Source organism: Acinonyx jubatus, chromosome E4 (assembly GCF_027475565.1).
Source record: "Acinonyx jubatus isolate Ajub_Pintada_27869175 chromosome E4, VMU_Ajub_asm_v1.0, whole genome shotgun sequence".
NCBI classification, from domain to species: domain Eukaryota; kingdom Metazoa; phylum Chordata; class Mammalia; order Carnivora; family Felidae; genus Acinonyx; species Acinonyx jubatus.
In genome coordinates this window covers 6,663,409-6,683,791 of record NC_069395.1, presented here as the reverse complement: position 1 = coordinate 6,683,791, position 20,383 = coordinate 6,663,409, and the positions used below count along the sequence as shown (strand labels likewise).

General features: G+C 46.0%; 1 protein-coding gene across 5 annotated transcripts in view; it reads right to left on the bottom strand.

Moving 5' to 3' along the window:
* Positions 1 to 9,998, bottom strand: part of DDR2 (discoidin domain receptor tyrosine kinase 2) — a 154,662-nt gene extending 144,664 nt beyond the window's left edge. For 2 of the 5 annotated variants that reach the window (XM_053209790.1, XM_053209795.1), the window contains exon 1: positions 9,743 to 9,880. Coding sequence is in view for 2 of the 5 variants with exons in the window: in XM_053209786.1 (XP_053065761.1) it covers positions 9,743 to 9,968 (226 nt within the window). In the remaining 3 variants the exon portion in view is untranslated. Of the gene's footprint in view, positions 1 to 9,742 lie in introns of all 5 variants that reach the window. The other 3 variants (XM_053209786.1, XM_053209787.1, XM_053209794.1) reach the window with 3 other exon arrangements.
* Between the last annotated feature and the right edge of the window lie 10,385 nt (positions 9,999 to 20,383).

The window sequence follows — 20,383 nt, the reverse complement described above, 5'->3', positions numbered from 1 at the left end:
CCATAATAACTGGTGTGGAACATACAACGGATGTTTAATAAATACGTAGTGAGTAACTGATTAAAAAAAGAAATGCTGGGGCGCCTGGGTGGCGCAGTCGGTTAAGTGTCTGACTTCAGCCAGGTCACGATCTCGCGGTCCGTGAGTTCGAGCCCCGCGTCGGGCTCTGGGCTGGTGGCTCAGAGCCTGGAGCCTGTTTCTGATTCTGTGTCTCCCTCTCTCTCTGCCCCTCCCCTGTTCATGCTCTGCCTCTCTCTGTCCCCAAAAAAAAAAAAAAAAAAAACGTTGAAAAAAGAAATGTAGGGGCACCTGCGTGGCTCAGTCGGTTGAGCATCTGACTTCAGCTCAGGTCATGATCTTGCAGTCCATGAGTTCGAGCCTTGCATCAGGCTCTGTGCTGATGGCTCAGAGCCTGGAGCCTGCTTCGGATTCTGTGTCTCCCTCTCTCTCTGCCCCTCCCCCACTTGTGCTCTGTCTCTGTCTCTGTCTCTCTCTCTCTGTGAAAAATAAATAAACTTAAAAATTTTTTAAAAAGAAAAAGGAAATGTAATAAGGCACCTGGATGACTCAGTCAGTTAAGTATCTGACTTTGGCTCAGGTCATGATCTCACAGTTTGTGAGTTTGAGTCCTGCATCAGGTGTGAGTCCTGCCTCTCTCTCTCTCTCTCTCCCTCTCTCTCTCTGCCCCTCACTCACTTGAACCCTCTCTCTCAAAAAAAAAAGAAAGAAAGAAAGAAAGAAATGTAATAATAATACAGGATGTTAATAGGGAAACTGTGTACAAAAGGAAAGCGAGTGTGTGGGAACTCTGGGCTTTCTTCTCAGTTTTCTGTGAAGCTAAAGCTGCTCTAGAACATAAGGTCTATTAATTTTTAAAAAAATAAATTATGAAGAATAAAATATTAAACTTTGGATCTTATTTTTTTGTATAACATCCAGCTCTGCTGACAATCACTGTGCAAGGACACTATTTTTGAATTACGGTTCAAATTTAAAAAGCAAAGTCTGGGGGCACCTGGCTGGCTCAGTCAGCTGAGTGTCCGACTTCAACTCAGATCATGATCTCACGGTTCCTGAGTTCGAGCCCCACATCAGGCTCGCCGCTGTCACACAGAACCTGCTTCAGATCCTGTCCCTCCTCCCTCTACCCCTTGCCCACTTATGCGCTCTCTCTCTCTCTCTCTCTCCCCCTCTCTCTCAAAAATAAATATACATTAAAAAATTAAAAAGTAAAATCTTATTAACCCAATCCTGGATACCAATTTTCCAAACTGAACTTTGTCTGTCCCCAGAAGGTAAAGTAGTGATTATCTAAAATAATGAATGAATGGTCCAGGCAGTTAAGCGTCCGACGTTGGCTCAGGTCATGATCTTGCAGTTTGTGGGTTCGAGTCCCACGTCAGGCTCTGTGCTGCCAGTTCCGAGCCTGGAGCCTGCTTTGGATTCTGTGTCTCCCTCTCTCTCTGCCCCTCCCCTGCTCACATTCTGTCTCTCTTTCTCTCTCTCTCTCTTAAAAATAAACAAACATTAAAAAATAATAAAGTAATGAGTGATCATAAACATCCATCATCTTGTTGGTATTTTTTTTTAATTTTTTTAATGTTTACTTATTTTTGAGAGAGAGAGAGAGAGAGAGAGAGAGAGAGAGAGCACAAGTAGGGGAGGAGCAGAGAGAGAGAGGGAGACACAGAATCTGAAGCAGGCTCCAGGCTCCGAACTGTCAGCACAGAGCCTGACCTGGGGCTCAAACCCACGAACCGCGAGATCACACCTGAGCCGAAGCCGGACGCTCAACCGATGGAGCCATCCAGGCGTCCCTAGTCTTCTTGATCACTAACACCTAGAGAAGCACCTGACAGAGAGCGAGCACACGATAATTATTGGCTAAGAAATAAATAAATGAATTCAGAAAAAACAAAGTTATGACAGAGCTTTCCAGAATGCTATAATATTCATAATGGATTAAAAATTTTGATTTTTTTTAAACCAGCACTATTGGTGTAAAGACATGAAATCAGGGAGAAACTACTTCTCTTGGACATGAAAGTTCACCAAGCCTTTAATTGTTTGATTTTTCTGAACTCCTACAGTGTTCAAAATTTTAAAAGAAAGAAATGAAAAAAAAAAAACTAGATTATTCATCCTTCTTTTTAATCTATCTCCCAGCTCAATGCATTTGTGGTTGCCTAAGCCCATAAGACCCTAAAGACAATCTTGTGTATGGTGAATTGTGCTGGATTGGCTCCCTGTGAAACGTGTCCGAAAGGGCACACAACCTACCTACCAACTTCATAGGCACAGCATGAGGACACTGAGGCCCAATGAGGATAAGAGACTTGTCTGAGGTTAAAAATCTTGAAAATGATGCGCTGGGACCAACACCTTACCACGCATTCTTTTCCCTCACTGCCTTTTGCACACAAGGCTCTATGCTTCACACACCCTCCCCTCTGGCCCCCACACCATGGAGCAGGTGGCATTAACCTCTGAGCAGTAGGTCATTTCCTCTAACACTTCTTTGGTATCTCTCTAGGCACAAAACACAATCCCTCCCCTGAGGGAGCCACTGCAGACCATGCCCAGGGTCCCAGAGAATCCCAGCTGAACCCAGGGGCTTCGGATTGAGTCTAAGCCCTTTGCCTTTTCAGCGCATCTCCAGGCCTCAGTGATACTTGCGCTGGGCCAGACCCGACCTTTCTCAGTGCCGGGAGACCAAGGTGAGATTCCAGCTAAAATGTATATACCCTACCAAATGCTGGGATTCGCCATTGCTTGGAGAATCACAGCAACTTGGAAACATCAGAGTTCCACGTTAAACAGAAAGGAAAGCAAAAATGAGAAAGGAAATCAAAATAAGAAGAGAATTATTTTCAACCAAGTCATGTCTGAATAACACTGGCTCTATCATAACAAATTCAAATGTATGCAAGTGAGATGAAAAGAGACAGAGAAAGTTTAGGGAGACCATCACTTTAGCCATTAGGTGATGGGTGTTCTGGTGAATGTTCCTGGAGAGACGACTGGACATCTTAATTCCTTTATTAAGCTATGGTTACTTAAAAATTTTAAACAGAGTGTCTTACACTAACAGGCAGTGAATAAATGCTTGCTGAATGGGATAAAACCAAATAAAATGGAACCCAGAACAACCAGAGATAAACAGATGGAAACTCCAGAGAAGTGTAGCACGATGGGGAAGGGAGGTAGGGACTTGGGAGTGAGGAGGAGGACAGAAAAACAGGTGAATGCGAACAAGGCAAGTCCACTTTGCCCCCCGTCCTCCAGCTTGGAGGCTTTGGTGGGACCAGTCTGATATTGGAGGGCGTATACAAAAGCACAAAACTTGAATTTCTCTTTTATTAACTCAGGTCTCCCTTTCCTGAATGCATTTTACGTTCAGTTACAACAGCAGTAGTAATTGTCACTCATACTTCTCATCATAATGGGGCTGTCTTTTCATTGTAATGGACCCAAAGTCTTGCCATTGTGGTGCGATTAGCCTGCCCAATGTACAACCTCTATGATCCCTTCTTCCCTACCTACCCCAAGTTGCCAATCCTTTTTCTCCTGGTGTTGTGCAGACCCCAAGCCAAGTAATCCACTCTTGTGATCAGTTCCCCATGAAGAGATGGTAGTAGGCGCAAGTGTGTGTCAGGTAATAAGGGAAATGTTGGGTAAAGGTGCATGTGGTGGGGGAAGGAGGAGGTGAGGGGAGGACATGACATGATAACTGTCTTTTCAAATCCCAAAGGGCCATTTTCCAAGAAATCACATCCATGATCTAGTCAAAGCGTTCAAATGAAAGGAATCAACCCAAGATATTAATCCCCAGGGTGCATACATGGTAGGCTTTTAGACCATAAGGAATCAATGGTTCCCTCAGAAAACTGAGAGGGACACCATTTACTGGGCATTTATTTATTCAAAACATCTGCCATGTGTGAGGGTTTTTGCTGGCCCCCCTGCATATCTAATGGCACCCATTTCTCATAACAAACCTATGAGATGAGAAAAAGGAGATTCGAAGAGGTTAGGTATCTTATCCAAGGTCACATGGTTAATAAGTGGGGGCTAAGCCAGAATTTAAGCCCATGTCCTTTCCGCTGCGAGAGCACTTTGGGTGGTATTCTCAGCAGAGGTGGCCTTGGGCAGGTGAATGTTGTTGCACTAAGAACCGGGCCGCGGGAAAACAGCTGGGCTGATGTTTTGTGCTTCAACAAGGGGACCAAGCAGGAACGCTGAACTAATAATAAAAATCATCTGCATTGACATCATCTATGAACTACACGAGCAACATCACGCTGAGTGCTCAGGGGTGGCATTTATGATGCGTGTTAGATGGGGATTATAGTCCTGATTTCGCAGGGTGGGAAACCAGGACTTAGGGGGGTTGAGCAGGTTGCCCCGGGTCCCAGAGCAGGTGAGCGCAGGCTGGGATTGGAACCCATGTCTGGCCGACTTCACACTGGAAGAGTCTGCGGCCTGCACAAGCTCCCACTTAAGGGGAAAAGGGAGGTCGTGCCCACCACGAGGAGGTCTGCATGAAGCTCAGAGAAGCCAACTAGAGGAGGGAGGTATGCCAACCAGAGAAGAGAGGCACTAAGAGTGAAATTCTTTATAGGACAACAGGAGAGGGGGACGTAGCCTGGGCTGGTTTCTCTCCCCTGCCCGCCCTTCATCCATGCTAAGGAGAGGCTGAGGCAACAGACATGGACATTTACCGGCAAAGGTTCACAATAAAATCACTTGGGGAACACTTCAAAGTACTGGTTCCCAACCCCCACTGCAGATACTCTGATGTAATTGGTCTGGAGGTCCTTAAGTTCCACCGAGGTTTCTAATTTACTGGGGAACAGCCCTCACGGTGGATGGTTGCTGAATTCAGAGACGCTCGGATGCCTGGGGATGTTGGGCACATTTCTGGACTGAGTCGTCATTGCTGGGAGAGAATCGATTCATATGGTGCACGGCTTCCAACAGGGGAAGGGGCATAAAGAACCCAGTGTGTCTGCACTGCACATGGTCACCATTTATGTGAGGTGGCACAGGACTTCAGCATGTCTGTGGAGGTCCGTCTTTAGACGGAGGTGAGCTATCTGGATGCCAGTGAGACGTGTGTTTGGGTTGCATGTTTGAGAGGTGGGCGATGTAAAGTGCCTGAAGGTGGATCATATAAAGGGGAGATTGGGAAGCATGTCTGAGAGTTATTAACACTAATTTAGAGTGATGTGATATTAACAAAAGGGGGTGGTCACTCTAATTTTTTAGCATGTCTATTAAAAATGCAATCAGAGGGAAAAGTCTGAACTACATCCCTTATGTGTGATAGGTCATTCATCCGACTTAAAGTCTGGGGAGTGACTCGATCAGAAGAGTAGAAGACAGGGGTGCCTGGGTGGCTCAATGATGGTTAAGCCTCTGACTTTGGCTCAGGTTATAATCTCATGGTTCATGAGTTCGAGCCCCACATCGGGCTCTGTGCTGACAGCTCAGAGCCTGGAGCCTGCTTCAGATTCGGTGTCTCCCTGCCTCTCCCCCACTCACACTCTCTCTGTCTCTCAAAAAATAAATAAATGTTAAAAAAAATTAAAAAAAAAAAAGAAGAGAAGAAGACAGTGACTTAACAGGCTAGAAGAGAGTGGTGGGTGATGAGGCTCCTTTGGGTGATGCTTCCACTCTGTGCTCAGACACTGTTTAGGAAAAACACTGTTTCCTCTCCTCACGCACTCCCAATATCTCTGACACCAGCTCTGTGGATTTTCCACAACCAGAAATTCTGACACTAAGTGCCTGAAGTTGGAGCAGACCCGACAGGTTGAGGGCTCAGTCCCACAAGACTATCCTCCTCCAGTGCAGACATCAATTGCAAATAGTAGGTCTGCAACTTCCAGCTGATGTGGCTACAAATCGGAGGTCCCCACGACCCCCTCCTCAGATTTGAGCTGCTCATCAAACAGCTCACAGGACTCAGGGAAACACATTCACCAGTTTATTACATAAAGAAGGATATGTCAACAGATACCGAAGAACAGCCAGAAGGAGAGATACATAGGGGTGGTCTGGGAGGGTCCCGAGGACAGGAGCCTCTGTCCCTGTGGGATTGGGGTGTGCCTCCCTCCCGGTTCATGACAGTGTTCACCCTCCTGGAAGCTCCCCAAACCACATACTTTGGGGGTTCTCATGGAAGCTGCATCAGATAGGCATGATGGATCACTAAGTCACTCTCTCCAGCCTCTCTCCCCTTCCTGGAGAGCAGGTGGGGCTGAAAATTCCAGGCTTCTAATCATGGCTCAGTCTTTCTGGTGACCAGTCCCCATCCAGGAGCCCACCAAGAGTCACTTCATTAGAACAAAAGGACATTCCCATCACCCAAGAAATTCTGAGGATTTTAGGAGCTCTGCATCAGGAACCAGAGTCAGAGACCAAGGACTCGAACAAAAATGCCCCAGTGCTCTTATCACTTAGGAAACTATGAGGACTTCAGGGCCTCTGTGCCAAGAACCAGGGGCAGAGACCAATACATATATTTTCTGTTATGCCACTGACACAGATACCATTGGAAGTTTCAATCTGAGGATTCTTGGTAAAAGATTCTGAAAATGCCTTCCCCACTTCCTTTACCTTTGGTGTTTATAAAGCAAACAGACCTTAACCAGAAGCAGAGGCAGGGGCCTCCCCACGGCCCCGCTGGCCCTCCAGCCCCACCCCCGGGAGCAGCTGTAGTCTTGCTGACTCCAGGCACAGAAGGGGGAACATGAGGTAAGAGACAGGGTGAGATGCGCCTGTGCCAATGACAAAAAATCTTGGGCCAAGGATCTATCCTCAGCTAGATACGAAGTTCCTCCAAAGCTGATCTCCTCTGAGGAGAAACCAATGAACTGATCCTGACTACACCCCTCGTGTTCAGAGGCAGTGCGGACAGAGGCAGAAGCAGGGGATGCTTGAACAACATGGTGTCCTTCTGCCCCCACTGCCTTCTTTGGGTGAGGAGTCATGGCCAGGCCGGGCCGCCAGAGGGGAGTTCCAGCTAGAAAACCTGGAGGGATTGCTTCCACCCAGGAGAGATGGACGCTAAGGACTGAGGCCTTCCTTGCAGAGTTACACGGCCACATACAGCCACCCTCCTGCTGGCCCCAGCACTGGCTGCCACAACAGCACAGGGACTGCCTCACAGTGGGTTCCAGTGTTGATAACGATTATCATTAGAAGAACGGGTATGGTCAAGCCCTTTATAGCCTTCCGAACACACGCGTGTCCAATAGCTCTGCAAACAACGATGCCAAAAAGTATGGCTGTTATTCCCATGGAGTAAGTACAGATGCCAAGGAAAAAGGAGAGCCAGAACCTGAACTTGGTTCTTCTGACTCTAAATCCCAGGCTCCTTGCATAACAAGGGTAAGTATTTACCAAGCACACAGAAATTAGCCCATCAAAGATGCCCACTTGCAGCCCCCTTCCCGTGTCCAGATAAATAGTCATCCACGTGCACAGAAATGGCCTCAGGAGAGGATCCGTACTGTCCCCGCAGCCTGGCACTGTCACTCGCAGTCACAGAAGGAAATGGGGACTTCACCTCCAAAAGTAACTAACTCTATGTGTGGAGGGGTAAGGGGTGCACTACAGCCTAGGGACTTGGATTTTAGTTCCTATCCCAAGAAAACAGTTTGGGGTCACCCAGTGAGGAGACAGATGGCAACTGGACTGACTGTGGTTCACTTCCTAATGCATACAAACATCCAGTCATTACAACCTCAATTAAAAGAAAATAAAATGTTGGGGCACCTGAGTGGCTCAGTCGGTTAAGCCTCCGACTCTTGATTTCAGGCTCAGGTCATGATCTTGCAGTTCGTGGGCTCGAGCCCCACGTCGGGCTCTATCCTGGTGGTGCGGAACCTGCTTGGGATTCTCTCTCTCTTTCTCTCTCTCTCTCTCTGCCCCGCCCTTACTTGTGCGCTCTTTTTCATAAAATGAACTTAAAAACATAAAAAAACAAAATGCAAATGATTTTTTTTAAAAAGCACAGGTTTTAGAGTCAGACCTACATGACTTTCAAACTCATTTGCTGCATTTCTTTGAGCAACTCCTTCCACTTTGCTAAGCCCTCATAGCCTTACCTCTAAAATAGGAACCATGTCATACAGAACTGTGAAAATCCATCAAATATTGCATAGAAAGCTCTGAACATGGAGTGTGGTGCACAGTCAACCCTCAGCGTTAGCTTCTTTATTTTCCATGCACACACACACCAAATAGAGTTGACCCTCGAAAAACATGGATTCGAACTGCACAGATCTGCTTACGCGGACTTTTTTCAGTAAATACAGTACAGTACTGCTCATGTATTTTCTCTTCCTTATGGTTTTCTCAATAAGAGTTTCTTTCCTCTCGCTTGCTTTATTGCATGAAGACAGTATATAATATATACACATATACGTACGTATAACATACACAGTATGTGCTGATCGACTGTTACGGGTAAGGCTTCTGGCCAACAGTAGGCTATTCGTAGTTAAGTTTTGGGGGAGCCCAAAGTTATACGTGAGTTTTCAATGCGCGGGGGGGGGGGGGGTCAATGCCCCGACCCTTGTTGTTCAAGGGGCAACCGTACAAGCACAGACACCACGAGCGGATGAACCACCGTTAGCATCCTCCCATCTGGTAACTAGGGTCCTTGTGGGGACTTGTTCATTAAAGTGCCTCCATCATCTCAGCCATGAAATGAAGAAGAAAGCAGAGGTAGGTGGCGGAAGGAGCCAGAGATCGGCAGCAAAGAAAGCCCCGACTTAATTTTCAGCCCCACGGCTGGAGCCCCACCACCACAAGCCCTACGTCCCTGAACATGTCAGTTCCTTGCTACTATTTCCGACATCCGTGAGATGAGGGGCCGGGTGGATCTCCAAGGCTCTTTCCAGAGCTCCAACTCCGTGCTCCTCAAGGGAAAGGGTGCAGAAAACGGTAGGCAAGATGGTGCTGCCCCCCCCACCCCCCCACTGGCTTGAACGGTGCGAGCTCCCGCCTCAAACTGCTGGCAGGAGAGTTTCAGCCACTTGGAAAAATTCTCTTTCTCCCCGGATGGGACTCTGGAACCTCGGCCAGGACACAGAGGTCCCAGCTGCAAACAGTCCCAAGTCATTTGATAACAAAGGGAAAGGCACCCCAGGCCAGCCAGGTGGGGTGAAAAGTGTCCTCTGCGCGCAGGCCCCCCTCCCGGCCACCCCAAACTTCGCCCTGAAGACGCCCCTCTGCCCAAGTGGCCCTTCTCACGATGAAGTCAACAGTGCTGCTGAGAAAACGAAAGTACAAAAAGCTGCCCTCTCCAAGGCTCGGGACTCTCAAGTCCACCACGAAATGCCTAAAACCTGGCTCCCCTGCTCCGCTTTCTCCCTGCCCGAACCAACTCTGCGATCGGCCTGTCTTGCCTGCCAACAATTTCAACTCTGCTAATGCTGTTTATTGTACCCTGCAGCTCTATGGATTCCTTCCTTTTGCTCCTGTCGTCTTTGGTTTAGTGTTCTTTATTCTTCCCTCCGTAAATATAAATCCAGGAACCCCACCACCACCAAAATGTGAGATCGTGGATTTCTCCAGTCTACGGTGCTCTATTCCTCTCCCTTCCCCGCCTGGCTTGAAACCCCCTCCTGCCTCCTTTTTACAACTTTTCCTGAGACATCAGAAGTACACTCTGAACTTTCGTTTTTAGAAAAGGGAAAAGAGGAAAGAAAAACAAAAAGACATAACTTACGTTCGTCCAGGAGGAGCACACAGATTTGGAAAGAAGAAAACAGAGTTATAATCCACCACGTTCCCCCAGCCCCCCCCAAAAACGAATCTGTTGTGAAATTCTTCTTTTTCCACTTTGCCGGCGAAGGAGCCCGGTGGCAGGCATACGTCCACAGGCTGATGCAAGATGCTTTGAGAGAAACCTCACATTCTGAGGATTCCTGGGAGAGCGCCAGGGATCCCAGCATCCAATATATTGCACATTTGGTTTCAATTAGGAAGGGGGTTGGGGAGGGAAAAAGGAAAGTCACCAATCAGAGCTGTTTTCTGTTTAGAGACTATGTCTTTTGACCCAAGGGACCGCGGGCAAAGCTATAATTTACAGCAAAACCCATTCATAGAAGAAAAAATATGTATAACCATAGGACAGAATTAAAGACACAGCTCCCTTCCGCCATGTCCCCACCACATGCGTCCCCAAGCCCTCCCCCACCACCTAAGACTTGGTCCCCACCCTGTGTCCCCCCCCCCCACCTCATTTTCTTACTTGGGCTGAAGTTATAAGCACAACTTAAGTTTTGGATTCTCTTCCAGTTGAAGTTTCCAGGACAGTTGGGTCACACACATGGAGTTGATCTTTGGTGTTTTATCCATGAAAGCCCAGAGCTGAGCCCTCCCCCAAAAATATTTTATTTAAGCCCTCCCCCGATTCCCTCTCCCACCAAAAAAACTGGACAGTTCATAGTTCTAGGATTCCTATTTTTTTCCACTCAATTCCCAGTTGGTTGTTGCTTCTGTGGGTCTATTGCTGTCCTGGATTCATGCTGCTAAATGAAAACACAAGCGTTTTTGTTTTTTTTTTTTTTCCTTTTTCCTCTTTTCTTTCCCTCCTATCCATGGCTGTGGCCAGAGACCATGTGAAAGGGGAGTGTAGGGGACATGGAAAAAGACCTTCCTCATTTCCCTGATACTTTTCTCCCATCCATCAAGGCCCCTGTCCTTAACCCTTCAGAGCGTGGATCATTCCTGACCAAGCACAGGCTTGGACTGTCCCAGGGGTCCTGATTCTCCATGAGTACAGGGAAGGCAAGGCAAGCTGAGACTCTAGGTCAGGAAATCCGGGGAGGACAGTAGATGGCAACAGAGAGGTTATAAACACCTAACCCAGCCTTGAGAGATGGCCTCCTCCTAAAGAGACCCCCTTCCTCTGGGCCTGTGCTATCACTGTCTCTTCTCTGCTTGCATTTTGACAGCCAACAGAGGATCGCACCGCCCCCAAGACAAGCAAGAAGAGACACAGGGCACACAGGAGAAGGACAGGAGAAGGGGACCATGGAAGGACATTCCCGTAGTAAGTCTGGAGCAGGAGATACTTCATAAGAGGACCAGGTGCCAAGGAGACCTCCAGCTGGAATGGCCATGAAGAGACATGCTGTCGGTGTTATATCCCCACAAGGCCCTTAAGCTCAGTCAGAAAGTGGCCTTTGGTGTCTATGCCTCATATAGAAGAGGACACAGAGAAGTTGGAGGCAGCTCAGAGGGCAGCCACAGAGAGGACCAAAGGTAGAAAACGAGACTAAGAAAAAACTAGAACCAGGGTTATTTTACAAAGAGAAGAGGTAAAACTCGTAAGAAAGCTCTTCAGTGAGAAAATCTGAAGTCAGGTCTGAGGCTGACTGAGGCCAGGACACTTGGCTTAAGGCAGTAAATGTATATTGAGCACCTGGAGGCCCTTGGCTGGGTGCTTGCCTGAGACAACTCCAGACGTCTGGTCCTGGGAAGGGTCCTAGAATCGTCCCCAAATATTGCGGTCTAGAGTAGTTTACCTATTGGGCACCACCATAAAGAATGCACCCAGAGGATAATAATTTCACAGATTTGGTGAGACTACAGGTCACATGTGGACAGCAGCGTAATAATTCCGTAAATCTAGAACCTAATAAAGAAGAGACACCTACAGGTATGTGTCTTCAATCACCAGTATTTAAGGTGGTTCTACTCCATAGGCTGCGTCAAAAGTAAGGAGGAGCTCTAAGAAAAATACCTTGTCTCTCACTCAAGTTAGTCTCAGCCAAATTTGGAGTCTGACCTTGAACTCTTAAGAAGACGCTACCAAAAAAAAAAAAAAAAAAAAAAAAAGGGCAAGGAAAAGCCAAGGTGATGTTTTACCAAAATATGTGAGTGGGCATTTAAAGAATCAAGAGGAATGATCAGATTGGAGCCCCCGTTTTGGAAAACCATCCAGGTTGGGGGAGTGGGCTATGTTTTCTCATGCTTGACAACAGCCATTGCTACAGGAAGCCACGGCTGGAAGGAAAGAAAAAGCAAGTGCCACTTCAAAGCTGAGAGGAGTCATTCATGGAATACACAGAAAAAACTTCTTGGAGACTCTCAGAGCTGTTTGATCGAGTTTTGAGTAAGGCTGGAATTCCTACAATTGTGGGAACAGATGTGGAAAAATACCATTTTGTTACTCTTGTGTGAATAGTGTTTGCCCCCTGGTTTGGCTTGGGAAACATGAGTCATTGCAATCAGAATGATTTATGTTGCATGGGAGGTAATACATCCTAATTATGAGGACTGTTTTACACTAAAAATGAGTTACTGACAAGAGTATAGAATTCCCCTACCTGGACTTTACTAAAAATAGGAAAGATCTGGAATGGACAAGATGCGGTATTCATTAGAAGTAAGGAGATGTTCAAGATGACTTTTCAAAATCTTTTCTAGTGTGCAAGCCAAGGTTCAAGTAAATACAAGTGTTAAAAATTGAAATAACTATGGTATTTCTGTCTCCAAATGGCCAGGGATTAGACACCTTGGTGATGCTTCAGGAAATAAAATACAAGATAGAAGTAAGGAGTGTAACTTGAACACACACACACACACACACACACACACACACACACACACACATCTTAAAAGACTCTATGAGTATTCACAGAAACCAAACCCAGTTGGTACATTTAAGCTTCACAAGGAATTAAAAGTACAAATTAGCCACTAGTAACCTAGTTCCTAGTTAACTGTCTTCTCTCCTCACTTCTGCTCTCTCTCTCTCCTCTCTCTCTCTCTCTCCCTCCTGTGTATCCCTAACACATCTTTTAACCTATTTTTCAGCAGATCAGACTTTTCTGCTTCTTTTCACATGCTATTGAAGATGGTTAGCCTAAAAAGACGCCTTAGTTCTCTCTCACTTTAAATGAACAAGAGAGAATGACTAGTTTTGTTGATGCCCCAGTTCTAGAACCCTGAGAGGAGGAATTTGATTGGTCGGGTGTGTTTCATGTTCTCATCCTCTATCTCTAAACTGGAGACCAATGGGCCATGTAATATGAATACAGCTCCATCCCACTCACAAGTGGGTCACTTCTTAGAAAAAGGGTGCCATACACTAGAAGACAGGTCACATTATCCGCTGTATCAATAATTAACAACTTCTGATGATCCCTGGATTTTATAGAAATTATACCTCACCGGCCAAAACCAGAGAACACAGTACACGGTGCAGTCATATCGTGCACGTATTTAAATACCAATTTTAGAACCTAACCCTTAAAATAAGATGCCTAGTTATTGGTTAATCTGTCCACAACAGACAAATCCATTGACATATATTAAGGCATAAAAGCTAAAGTTTTTAAAAATTTTTTTTAACGTTTATTTTTGAGACAGAGAGAGGCAGAGCATGAACAGGGGAGGGGCAAAGAGAGAGGGAGACACAGAATCCGAAACAGGCCCCAGGCTCTGCGCGGTCAGCACAGAGCCCGACGCGGGGCTCGAACTCAACGGACAGTGAGATCATGACCTGAGCCGAAGTCGGCCGCCAACCGACTGAGCCACCCAGGCGCCCCAAAAGCTAAATTTTTTTAATCAATATAGAGGAAATCTTGTAGGCAATAGAAATACTTAGGTTTTCTTCACAGCAGAATGGTCTGAATGTCCAGACAGCTCTATAGAGACTTTCCTTTGGTTTTTTCTTGATTTTAGCTCATCATTCAGGAATCTTAGAGCGCTTAAGAATTATCATATGAAGGGGCACCTGGGTGGCTCAGTAAGTTAAACATCCGACTTCAGCTCAGGTCACGATCTCACGGTCCGCGAGTTCAAGCCCCGCCTCAGGCTCTGTGCTGACAGCTCAGAGCCTGGAGCCTGCTTCAGATTCTGTGTCTCCCTCTCTCTCTGCCCCTCCTCTGCTCACACTCTGACTCTCTTGCTCTCAAAAATAAACATTAAAAAAGGTAAAAAAAAAAAAAAAAAGGGGGGGGGTTGCAATTGGGTGTCTCAGTCAGTTAAGCGTCCAACTTTGGCTCAGGTCATGATCTCACAGTCCATGAGTTCGAGCCCCACGTCAGGCTCTGTGCTGACAGCTCAGAGCCCGGAGCCTGCTTCAGATTCTGTGTCTTCCTCTCTCTCTGCCCCTCCCCTGCTCATGCTCTGTCTCTGTCTCAAAAATAAATAAAAACATTAAAAAGAAAAAAAAGAATTATCGTATGAAGCTGTGTCCACAGAAGCATGAGTACTATCTTTGTGAGTGATTTAAAGGTCTTTTAAAGATCATCTTGACCCTAAGAAATGTTTCCCTTTATAGGCTGGGTCCTAACCCCAAAGGCTACTAGATGCTGTTCTTCTGTGACAGACATTCCTAAAAGGTGATCCAAGTTCAAACTCCTAGTGGGAGAGCCACCCTGGATAAGTCACTAACTTTCCTATCTATAACATGGGGGATGATACCAACTCACAACTCATAGACTTGGGAGAAGATGAAAACAGGAGAGAATAATTCACTGAGTTTTTACTACATGCCAAGCACACTTCTAAGAACATTATACTTATTTCTCATGAGAACTTTATGGGGTGGGGCTATGACTTCCCCAGTGTCCATACTAAGAAACTGATGTACAAAAAAGTTAGTGTGCCCAAGGTCATAGCTGATGGTGCTAGAATACATGTGCATATGGTATGTGCTTTGCTGACAATCAAGCGTGTGTGTTCATATGAAGAGGAAAGATGTTCAGAGGGTGGGAAAGAGTTAATTCTCAGGTTTTCAGGGATGGAAGTCTTATTATCCATATGGAGAATCATCTATGTCATTTTCCTTCCCATCCTTTTTCCCCCCTGAAACCCCTCTTTGTGTCACTGTTTCTTAGTACATCCACTAGAGAAAGAATGAGAAATTAAAAAAAAAATTTTTTTAACATTTATTTTTGAGAGACAGAGAGAAACAGAGCATGAACGGGGAGGGGCAGAGAAAAAGAGAGAGAATCCGAAGCAGGCTCCAGGCTCTGAGCTGTCAGCACAGAGCCCGACGTGGGGCTCGAACTCATGAACTCATGTGGGCTTGAACCCACAAACTGTGAGATCATAACCTGAGCCAAAGTCAGACACTTAACCGACTGAACCACCCAGGCGCCCAAGAAATGAGAAATTTTTAAAAAATGAAAATCATTCTGGAGGCACCTGGGTGGCCCGGTTGGTTAAGCGTCCCACTCTTGATTTCCGCTCAGGTCATGACCTCAAGATTCGAGGGATCAAGCCCCGCACTGGGCTCCATGCTGACAGCGTGGAGCCTGCTTAGGATTCATTCTCATTCTCATTCTCTCTCTCTCTCTCTCTCTCTCTCTCCCCCTCGCTCTCTGCCCCTCCCCCACTCACTCTACCTCTCTCTCTCTCCTCTCTCAAAGTAAATAAACTTTAAAGAATATTAGAATCCCTCTGCCTGTGACTCTTGCGTGGATGGGGCGAAAAGTCAGGCGAAGAGGAAGTCGAGGTTAATGGCCAAAATGAGGCTCTTACTCGCCTGTGTCTTTAGCAATGCCGCTTGTGCTGGTTCGCAGTTCGCGGAGTGCTTTCACAGACATGACTTCATCGGATCCTCACACAACACCAGTACGCGCTCGGTGCGGATATTAATATCCTCGTTTTACAAATAAGGAAACCGAAGCCCAGGGAAGGAGCAATGGACTGCAGGGTGTTTGCTGGTGGACGTGTGTGGATTGTCACTGCTCTTTCTGCCCATTTAACACTAGCACCAAACCCTCTCAGAGCCTCTAAGATTCCATCTATACCCGCTTCTAGTGAACCAGGTTATCTGGTTTCCCTGCCTGCTTTCCTGTTCTTCCACATCCTTCTAAACTGTGGAGAGAGAACAACACATCCTCACCTCGGCAGAAATTCTGACATCAGGGTTGGTGGGGGGGGGGGGGGTGCAAAACCAGGCACAGCAACTCAGAAGCGCAGCTCGGCTCCCCGTCCCCCGACGAGAGGGAGGGCTACGAAAAGAGCTTTTAAAACAACGACTTTCACATCCTCCTCCCGGGAACACAACCCTTCTCCAGGCTCAAGGCTGGAAACCTAAACCGTCCAGGTCAGATAAGAAAGCAGCCTACTTTCAAGTGTCCCCAGGGAACAGGATCTCTCGACAGCCTGAGTGTTGATCAACACCGGTGTCGAAAGTCCTGCTTTCCATCTGTCCTGAACCTCCCCTGCCTCCACTGGTGAGGGAGCCCCCCCGGCAGGCACTCGCAGGGACTTAAACTGCCCCCACCAGCTCCTCAGGCACACCTGCACGCATTTCGGAGCAGAGTGGACTCAGAGAAGCCGTGTTTTGTTCCACGCTGGGGGCCCAGTTTGGGGCAATCACCTTCTACATGATGATAACCCTCTTCATGAAATCTGATGGCCCTCAGCTGTCTCGCTTCTGGGCTGGGGCCTTTTCCGGCGTCTGGGAGAGAAACAACATGATCCCCACCGACTGCGCTGTTAGGGATCCAAGAAGCTTGGGACATCAAGGGACGTTTAGTTCATTGGAGTCTTGCTTTTGAGGGATTCATCCTTCCTTCCTCATGTGCCTCGACGGCATTGGGAAGTCTGAGAGGTTCATATCTGTGAGCTCCTGTTGAGAAGGAGCCTCTCTATCATTATTAAATATATTTTATCCTCTAAAACATCTCCCTTTAGAGACTCTGCTTGCTTCGTGTCCTATCATTCAGCTCTCAAAGCATAACTCCATCCCATCGCCCTGAGTTACACCATAAACACCACCTCTCTGTTTCTAATACACAACATATTTCAAAGCAGAAAGGAATTTATAGCGCCAATGTTATTTTTCCATGTACAATTCCAGTTTGGAATGTCCAGCAGTGCTCGAATTGCCTTTCAAGATAAAGACCAGATCCTGATTCTATGTAATCCTTGCGTGCTTCTGGGAAGGCTCAGATGTTCATCTTATGGATGGAATATGCGTTCTCCAGGGCCCATCATGCCCCCGAGAGGAACAATTTACACCAAGCCAGGCTCCAACAGAATTCTGCAGTGGCCTTTTGCCAACGTTTTCACAACCAGAGAGGCAAGTTTCAGTCCTGGGACCCGTGCAACACAGAGCAAGGGCAAGTCCTTCTACCCTGACCTCGGGTACACAGTATGCTGGAAGGAGCCTTGGAGGTCAACCAGCCTAGTCCCCTGGTTTCATAGCTGAGTCTCAGCACAGTAAAGTGACTTGTCCAAGGTCACACAATACAGGAAAGAAAAGCACAGCAAAACAAAACAAAACAAAACAAAACAATCTCTCTTAAGTCCCCATCCATTAGTCTTCCCAAAACATCATGCAATTGCACAAAATACTTTTTATTTCAAACATTTAAGAGATCTGAGCCAACAAAATAAACAGGAAAAAAATAGGTAAAGCATCCCTAGGCCAATGCAGGGTTCCAGGAGTGGCCGGATGGGAATGGAGTCTACAGGAGATCACCCCGTGGGATGGATGTCAGCAGTCTCTGAGAACACAGATCAAGTCCTGAGGGCTCTCATTCTTTGCTTAGCCTGTGGGGAGCCCATTTCTTCAACAGAATGAAGATTAGAGGTAGGATTTTTTTTTTTCACAAGAATGCTGGAATATGCTTCAGAGACATCTGGCAGAAGAGAATGGAGACATGGGTTCTGAGTCTGCATCCTTCCCACCCCCTACTGTGGACGATCCCTGGATCCTCCCCTGCAGAGTCAGTCTTCCTCCCTTCCCCCACCTTGTTAGAACCACTCCCAGCCTGAAGTGAGAAGATCCGGCTCATCTGTCTGGGATTAAAGACTTAACATCTGGCCATGGCCCCGATTCCAAGTTTTATCAACGTTCCTGAGGCCCAGGATAGTAAATACTTATAGGTCTGCTCAATCCACAGCGACCTCAGTGCTGGCCCTCCCTTATAGGGGCGTGCTACCAGACTCCGTGCTCATATTACGTAACCTCCACTTCCATGGCCATAATTGCAAATCCAATCTGGACTAGTTTCACGGAAGGAGGAGATATTGACTTTACAACCGTAAGTGGTCATTTCTCTGCATAGCATGGACTGTCAAAGCAAAGACAGCTGGTGTGCAGGAAGAAAAGAATGAAGCCAACGTGCAGAAAATGCAAAAACAAGTCAGAATCCTAACAGGTTTCTAGTTTCCAGGCCCAAGGTCTTCCCAAGGTCAGTGTGCTCTTCCTATTCTTGGATCCCATAAGACACTCCGTAGCTATCAGATGCATTCTCGTGTGTTCTTTAAATTATGTCAGGTGGGCTTCTGTAAATTGACATCATACCCCTTTCAGATTTCTGTAGAGGCACCTCTTCTGGCAAATTAACTAGAAGGTAGGTGTCCTTATTCCAGTCACAACAGACAAGGAAACCAGCTCAGAGACTCACACGGGCATGCCCAGTACCTGTGGCTCTCTGTTGACCAACTAACTTGCCTGGGTTCCTGAGCATTACCTTTCTCTCAAGTTCTGTCCTCTGAGGTCTATTCTTATATCCATCTAGGATCAAGTCAGGAAAACAGACCCCACACTAGGGATTTCAACAAAAAAGATTTAATAAAAGGAATTGATCACAGAGGTGATGGAGGGCTGACTAATCAGAAGAAATAACTGCAAAACGAGCTACCACCTGAAGGCTAGGGGATAAAACAAAAGGATCCTGTGACTGTAATTTGCAGAGAGCCAACTGCAACATCCCAGAGAAGAGTGCAGAAGAATGGATTAGGGCTAAGAGACAACAGGCAAATTGCCATGCCTATTTCTACGCACTCGTCGGAGACACTCTCTCCACTCACGACCAGCCTCTTTACATTGCCACCCATGTGTGTCCTTCTTCCTTAAATGCCAGCCTTGGCTGGGCCATCAAAACTTTCTTTCAATCGCCGTATCTGGTGCAGTGGACCAGGTCCCAGTTCAATGGTTCAGTGGTTCACCATTACTCTCCACAAGGTGTTTCTAGTCCCGTAATTGTCTTTCCTTGTGGTGTATCAGAGTATTGCTGACCTCATAAAATGAATTTGGAAGTGTTCTCTCCTATTCTATTTTTTGGAAGAGTTTGAGAAGGGTTGGCATAAATTCTTTAAATATTTAGTAGAATTCACCAGTGAAGCTATCTGGCCCCAGGCTTTTTTCTTTGTTGGGAGGTTTTGATTACTGATTCCATCTCCATACTTGTCATTGATCTGTTCAAACTTTTTTTTTTAATTTTTTATGTTTATTTATTATTAAGAGACAGACACAGAGCGTGAGCAGGGGAGGGTTAGAGAGAGAGGGGAGACACAGAATCTGAAGCAGGCTCCAGGCTCTGAGCTGCCAGCACAGAGCCCGACGCGGGGCTCGAACCCACGAACTGTGAGATCATGACCTGAGCCGAAGTCAGTCGCCCAACCGACTGAGCCACCCAGGAGCCCCTCAAACTTTCTATATCTTCATGATTCAGTCTTGGTAGGTTGTATATTTCTGAGAATATATCCATTTCTTCTAGGTTGTCCAATTTGTTGGCAATATAATTGTTCACAGTAGTCTCTTATTTCTGTCTTTGCATTTCTTTAGTATCAGTTGGAATGTCTCAAATTTTATTTGAGTCTTTTCTTAGTCTAGCTAAAGGTTTATCAATTTTGTTTATCTTCTCAAAAAAACCAACTCTTAGTTTCATTCAAATTTTTAATTGTTCTCCTATTCATGATTTCACTTATCTCTGCTCTGATTTTTATGATCTCACCTCTCCTACTAACTTTGGGCTTAGTTTATTCTTTTTTTTTTCCCCCTAGGACTTTGAAGTGTAAAGTTTAGCTGTTTATTTGAGACCTTTCTTTTTTCTTAATGGAGGCATTTATTGCTATAAATCCCCCTCTTAGAACTGCTTTTGCTGCATCCCATAAATGTTGGTATATTTCCATTTTTGTTCTTCTTGGGGTATTTTTTATTTTCTTCTTGATTTCTTTTTTGAACCATTCATTGTTCAAGAATATGTTGTTTAATTTCCACACGTTTGTGAATTTTCCAATTTTCCTCCTGTTATTGATTTCTCATTTCATATACTTCAGTCAGAGAAGATACTTAATACAACTTTAATCTTCTTAAATTTGTTAAGACTTGTTTTGTAGCCTAACATATGATCTATTCTGGACAACTGATCTGTGTGAGTTTAAGAAAAATGTATATTCTGCTGTTGTTAGACAAAATGTCCTATATATGCCTGATAGGTCCGTTTGGTCTATGGTGTTGTTCAAGTCTGCTGTTTCCATATTGATTTTCTGTCTGGATGATCTATCCATTATTGAAAGTGACAGTTTTTTTACTTAAAGTCTATTTTGTATAATAAAACTATAGTCACCCAGGCTCTGTTTTGGTTACTATTTGCATAAAATA